Source organism: Tupaia chinensis, unplaced genomic scaffold (genome assembly GCF_000334495.1).
Source record: "Tupaia chinensis unplaced genomic scaffold, TupChi_1.0 Scaffold000494_1, whole genome shotgun sequence".
Classification (NCBI taxonomy): Eukaryota; Metazoa; Chordata; class Mammalia; order Scandentia; family Tupaiidae; genus Tupaia; species Tupaia belangeri.
In genome coordinates this window covers 2,609,666-2,616,534 of record NW_006160006.1, presented here as the reverse complement: position 1 = coordinate 2,616,534, position 6,869 = coordinate 2,609,666, and the positions used below count along the sequence as shown (strand labels likewise).

Sequence of the window (6,869 nt, the reverse complement as noted above, 5' to 3'; positions counted from 1 at the left end):
GCTGACTATGGTTCAAGTCCCAGACCTGGCGGCTGGCTTTCTCACTTTCCCTCTCTCTCTGGTGACCACAGGTGCCCCATAACACATTTACAAATAATAGTAAGTAAAATGAATAAGTATTTAAAGCAAAGGAAGTCACACTGGGGCTGTCTATGAATGCCCGAAATCCCAGAGGATGAAGGAGAAGGGGCAATGGAGTGGCCATGTCCCCGGGTGATCTCTCACTTTTCTCTGTCTCTCTCCAGGGAGGGAGCAATGTGCCCTATGGCAAGACGTTAAAAAAAAAGCAAGCGGAGGAGGAGGAGGAGGATTTTTTTTGTATGCAGCGAGCCCTCCAGGCAGGCACCTCTGAGGCCACCCAGGCAATCCCACGTCACCACTCTTGTCGGTGTGACCAGGGGACTGGCGGTGCTCCCATCTGCAAAGGGGAGCCAAGCCCAGAGGTCCCGGGATTTGCCTGCGGTCAGTCACCTGGCCCTCAGCAGCAGCACCAGCAAGTCTACCTGGGGGGCCTCTCAGGGACTTCCCAGAGTGCAGTTTGCTCTCAGGCCACCCACTGAGACAACAGACTCACCTCTGGAAAATCGGCCTGCGGGAGGGAGAGGCGAGGGAGGGACAGATAGATTTTCCAGGAGGCAGCTCTGCAGAGCAGACCTTGGGAGGCTGGGGTTACTGAAGAGAACTCCCAGCCAGGACCTGGGCTGGGTCCTCCCAGGAGGAGGTGAGAAATGGAAGAGAGACCAGCAGGAGGGGGCTGGCAGGGCCCATCACAAAGCCAGCTGGCCGGAGGCCTCAGGGTCCCTTCCCGGGAGGACTCAGTGCCCGCGTACCCCCACACGCAGCCCACCCAGCCTCCCATCACTCACGTGATGCTGGCGCTGCACTTCTCGCAGGTGTGGAGCTTTGGGGGGGTGGCTAGCACCCTGGCGGTGGGCAGGGAGGCCTGAGGGCTCAGTGAGCTGGGCAGGAAGGCAGGCGTGCCACCTGGGGGCACAGACACGTGAGCGCTGGGTCCCCAGCTGCCTGCACCCATGCAGAGAGCCAGGAAGAAGGAGCGCTCACTCGGACCCTGGCTGGGAGGAGCAGGGCGGGCAGCACTCTGCCTTTCGTCTCTCAGAAGGCTCGTGCACGGAGAGACTGACAAAGAGAAGGGAGTGGCCCCGCATCCTTTCTCCACTTCTCTATCCTGCCAGGCGCATGTGCGCAGGTGTCCAATGTGCTTTTCTAAGAATTATGCATTTATTTAATTATAGTATTATTATTATTTTAATTTGACCAGAGACTGAAAGAAAGGGAAAGTGAAAAAGCAAAAAGGTCCAGGACCAAACCACAGCCGGCCACGCAGAGATCCCGCACCTTTAACCACCGCGCCACCTGCCGTCCCCCTTCCGCGTGCTTTTCAAATGGTCAGACCCAGGACTCCAACTTCACAGCTGGCCAAGTAGGAGCCAGCTCTCCCACCCAGCAGGCCTCAGGAGCCAGGTTTCCCTTCCAAGGCCAGCCAGGCACATCCTCGCTCAGCATCTGGCACTCCAGGCAAAGCGGGTGCTCCCTCCTGAGCGCAGGAAAGGAGGCGGGGAGGCTAGAGCTCCAGGCCAGAGCAGGCGGGAGCGCACAGCCCTCAGGGACCTCGCTGCCCCTGCACCATCACACCATACACAGTGAAGCAGAGCCATGGGGCAGCCATCATCCCTGTCTTCAGCTTGGGTGCCAAGGCCCCCGTGGGGATGTCACCTTCCAGCTGGGCTCCCTGTGCCCTCCCCATGGTCACGGAGGACCAGGTTTGCTGCAGACCCACTCGTGCCCCTATGCAGATGCCCCAAGACACTGGACAACAGAGCTGGAGCAGCCACCGAGCACTGGTCCTTCTTTTTTTTTTTTGAGAGATTTTTGTGATAGGGCACATGCACTTGTGAGGGGGACAGAGAGCGAGAAATCACGCCCGGCGGGGACAGCCATGCTGCAATCCTTTCTCCTCCATTCTCCTCGCGGGATTTTGGGCCTGCATGTACAAGCGTCTGGTGTGAGTTTTAAGCTGCTGGGCGCGGGGTTCAAACTGCAGTGCTATATGGGAGTCCAGCGATGTAACCGCTATGTCACCTGCTGGTCCTATATGCACTGGTCATTCTGCCACTCCTGCCTGCCCCGTGGACAGGACAGGGTCTCCCACTGCTCTGAGAAATACTAGCCTGAAGGCCCGCGGGAACTCCTGGGGGACCTGGCCAGGCCTGTCTGCCCCATAGTTGGGCTTCCCACAGGCGGACGTGAAGTCATGAGCTCCTTACACCCCACACTGCGCACGATGGTCTGCGGGAGGGCGCGCCCGGTGTTTGCTGAGTGAGTAGTGGGCCACTAGGGTCTGCATGGTACTTTCAGCTTCTCCCCCTGCATCTGGGTCAGGCTCCTGGCCTGGGTCTCACCCTCCCTGCAGCCTGGCCCCGGTCCCTACCCAAAGCCCTCCCGTTTCCTGCACCATCTTAGAGCCATCTGTTGAAGGCTTGATCTTTTTTCAAAGGCCACATTAACTCCCTCTTCCTATAGAGGCCCTCCCTGGAGCCCCACTGCCACCTCCATCATGCCCTTGGCACTCTCCTGACACCCCCAGCAGCGCCCATGGCCCTCCGAATGCTCTCCTGGCAATGTGCCGGATTGTGGATCTTGGGGCAAGGACTGTGGCTTCCCATGGGCTCCCCCAGACCCACAATGAGCACTTGATGGGCACTGAAATACTCGCTCATGGGCCAGTGGTGGCTTGGAGGGTAAGGTGCTAGATCCCACATGGCTGACTGGGCCGTTCGTGTCCTGGACCTAGTGGTTTGAAAACCACACCAGGCACGTGTGCATGTGTATTCGAGTTCCCGAGAGGGGACCGGAGTAGAGGGGCTGTGGAGGGATGCGGAGCGGCCCTCCAGGGGGGCTTTCCTCTGTCTCCCTCTGGCAAGTTCATGTGCTCTATAGCAAAACACAGACAAATGAAAAGGACTCCCCGTTCCCTCCCCAGCCAGCCCCTCCATGCCCGGCCCGCGCCCAGGACCTCACCTCTCTCCTCAGCCTCCAGGGCTTCCTGCAGCAGACGGAAGGAGCTGGACTGCCGGGGTGCCGCCCGCCCCTCGCGGTTTTCTTGCAGCATCTTGAAGACTTCGGAGTCCTCCTCCAGGAGGTGGCCGCTCCTCTCCACACTGTGGTGGGAGGCAGGAATGAGGGCCCTGGGGGTGGCCGGGCCAGCATGGGGACAGGAGGAAAGTGTCCCCGGGGAAGGGGTTCGGGGCCGTTGGGGACCAGCTGGGCTCACTGGGGACCCAATCTCTCAGGAAGAAGGGGTCTCCCTCCCGACCCTCCCGGCCCTCCTGGCCCTGCTAGTACCTGAGCATGGGGCTGCAGGCACGGGGTCCGGGGGAGGGTGGCAATACCAGCACTGCCGAGTCACCAGCTGGGCCCAGGCCGCCCTGTTGAGGGAGCGTCGGGGACAAGTCAGGGTGGGCTGCCAGCACCCCAACAGTGCCCAGTGCACCGGTCCGCCACTCCCCGGCCCAACACCGAGGGCACCAGCAGGCCCCTGCAAGTGGCCGCACGGCCCCTGCCCTGGCTGTCAGGGCTGCCAGGGCGCCAGGGACGCTGCATTCCTGAAGAAGAGGGAGGACAGTGGGCACTGAGGAGGGTTGTGTGATCTGGAGGGACAGGACCGGGGACAGAGCAGACGCGCCAGGTGACAGGCCAAGTGCAGACTGTCCCCTGAACGTTCTGTCATGTCCTACCCTGCATGTCCATGGCCGAGGCACCCGGGGCTTGCTCTACCCTCAGAATGAGCAGAAGTGACAAGCCCGCCTTCCACAGGGAGGAGGCAGACACGCGAGGCCAGAGGGAGGGCCCTTCAGAGGCCTCCCTAGAGGCCCGTCTGCATTGCCCAGGGAGGTCTGCTCCTGCCACTCGCCCGCCCTGCCCTCCAACCCAGGCTGAGGCCCCGTTTGCTCTCTGTACCCACATAGCCTCCCCGTCTGCCCCCTTCCCATAGTGGAGCCTGTACCAGCCAGTGGGAAGGAGGCTCAGGGACGGCCAGACACTGGGCTGAGTCCCCTCGAAGCCAGACTGCAGATTGTCAAAGTCACGGACGAATTACGGGGTCAAGTGACAAAACTACACAACTCATTAAGCCAAAAGCAAAAACATCAGTTTCGGCCCTCTCCCCGCTAGCCGTCTTCCTGGTTCCCTGGTAAAATGACCATTGTCTCTAAGGAGACCACGGGGTTCAAGTGTCCTGCGCAGGGGCCCTGGCCCAGGGTAGATAGGCCTGACCTCTGGCCCAGGCTACCCTCAGGAGCCAAGTCCTCACTCTAGGCCAGCAGTGGAGGGGCATTTTTCCCTCCTCTGGCATCTGCTCACCGGGGCACGTGCCTACCCAGAGGCGGCAGCATGCCACTTCCAGAGGGCATCAGAGGCTGGGGGGCTTGGGAGCAGCGCAGCTCTGCCCTCTCCAGCCACAGCCCTGACTCCTGTACAGTCCAGCCAGGCCCCAAGAGCAGAGTGAGCCCAGCTCCCAGCCTAGACAGGTTCAGAGGGGGCCCTTCATCTCCAAGCCCAGGAACATGGCCTCCTCACCTGCCCATGGGGCTCACCTATAGGCAGTACCCCTACAAACCCGTTCTGGGGACCAGAGGTTCACAAGTGGCATGGGGGTGGGGGTGGGAGCAGGGGCCGCCAGGGGACAGTCTTCAATTAAATGACTGAGTTCAGGAAACCGTGGAGCCCAGGGTGCTGCGTGCTTACAGGACGGCTCAGGCCTTTCAGGTGCCGAGTGCACCGTGGCTATCAAGAGGAGCCCTGGGCCCCCGTGTTCCCACACCTACCAACCACAGCCTCGCTCATGGACCAGAGCTACGGTGGACAGGATGGAGGACACCCATTTCCTCTGAGCACCCCGGAACCTGGCAGGACGCCTGGCACAGGCAGCAGCTCGACAAGCATTTGTCAAAGGAATGACCGGGTCCTCAGGGTCAGACAGAAGGACACAGAGCATGTGGCCTGACTGAGGCTCAGAGACGGGCACTACCCAGATCTACTCCCTTAGCCTGGCTCCTCTTTAAGCTCCACTTGAGTTTGTTAAAACATACACCGGGGAGACCTGCAGGTGGCATAGTGGTTAAGGTGCTGGGCACCCACATAGCTGACCATGGTTAAAGTCCTGGACCTGGCAGCTTGAAACATGCCAGGCACATGTGCATGCATGCCCAAAATCCCGAGAGAAGAATGGAGAAGAGGTGGGCGTGGCCATCTCCCCGGGGATGTTTTTTGGCTTTCTCTCCCTTTCTCTCTCTGGCAAGCACACATGGCCTGTGGCAAAAAAAATTCTCAACGACAACAAAAAACCCATGCACCGGACGGAGGGCTAGATAGTGGCCCGGGTCAGACTGACACTGTGCAAGGCTGACCTGTGTGGGGAGGTCCGGGCTCAGGGCCCTGAGCACGCAGGACACACATGTGCCCATGATCCGGCCCTGCGGGGTCAGGACCCTCTGGGGGTGCTGTCTCTCTGAGTCTCTGTCCCTCATGGATGGTCAATAAGTCACCTTAAACAAGCGGACGCATGGCTATGTCCCCTCCCCAGGTCTGACTGAGTGGCCCAGGCTGGGCTCGGGGCCTTGGGTTCACCAGCAGCTCTGTGCAGGGTGAGCCTGGGCCCACTCCCTCAACCATGGTGTCCCCTCGTGGCCTACACTGCACACTCCAGGAAGGAGCCGGGGCTTGGGCGCAGGGTCCTGCTGAGACCGCAGTCTGGGGAGGGGGGCTGCCATACTCACTCTTGCTCACCTTATCTCAAAGCCCCCGGAAGGCCCCCGGCCCCAGACACACCCGGGTTCCCAGGACACTGCTTCACGTCTCCCAGAGCACCTAGCCATGCTCGTCCCCCAGTCTCAGCCTACATGTCCCGCCTCCGACTTCCAGCCAAATCCCTGAAGAGGCCGCCCAGGCCACCCGGCCCACACTCGCCCTCCCACCTCCTTCCCTCTTTAATTAATACCACACTGCTGAGCACTAATTGTTCCAAAATTGCTTCGCGTGTTCCTCTTATCTCCACAGTCGCAGAGTAAACTCTGAGGATGTCCCGTGGAATACATCGTGGCCCGCTGCCACTAGGCAGGCACACCGCGGGCACCAGGTAGTCCCGACTGGCAGCCCTGGAGGGTCCCGTTCCTTCCTGCTCCAGAGCCCTCAGTTTGAGACTGCCCCCACCCCCGCCACCCCCGAAGGCCTTGCTTTTTGGAATGCATAGAATTGACACAGAGGCAGGATCCCAGCAGCTGGGCCTCATCCCCTTCACCCCAAAGGCTGGACATGCCCCCACTCTGCCCCAGCAGCTGCGCCCAGGACTGCAACAGGCCCTGCTCCCCCCCCCAGCAGAAACCACCCAGGTGGGGGAAGGGTGGGTCACGGCCTTGGACAGTGGGGCCTGGGTGCAGGGGGTCTGGGAGAAGGACAGGGGGAGCCAGACAGCCAAGGGCAGCCTGCGGTCCCACGGGGTCCCAGGACTGTGTGGGAAGAGGAAGCGGGTGGGGGTGGGAGTGGGGCGGCTGGGGCTTGGAATGGGGAGGAATGTGCTCGAGGGATGCAGCCAGAGCCCAGAGCCCAGAGCCATCGGCCCACAACAGCAGCAAAACTATGTCAGCCCCGGCCCAAGAGCAACACAGCGAGGGGGTGCAGCGGGGCAAGGGCATGGCAGGGAGGAGGCGGCAGGAACCAGGAGGGACAGCCGGGCACAGCCGCCAGCCACCTGGAGCACTGGCTTCTGTCTCGGGGTGGAGGCACTGGTTGCCAGCACAGAGTGTCCCTGGACCCCAGCGGGCAGGTAGCCTCAACTGTCGGCTTTCGGGGCG

The 6,869-nt window shown here is 61.2% G+C and overlaps 1 protein-coding gene across 1 annotated transcript in view; it reads right to left on the bottom strand.

Moving 5' to 3' along the window:
* PDLIM2 (PDZ and LIM domain 2) overlaps window positions 1-6,869 on the bottom strand; it is a gene marked incomplete in the record, with an annotated part of 12,156 nt that overhangs the window by 660 nt on the left and 4,627 nt on the right. Inside the window, 3 exon segments of the mRNA XM_014590891.2 lie at window positions 867-984; window positions 3,040-3,179; window positions 3,364-3,430. Coding sequence (XP_014446377.1) covers window positions 867-984; window positions 3,040-3,179; window positions 3,364-3,430 — 325 coding nt within the window.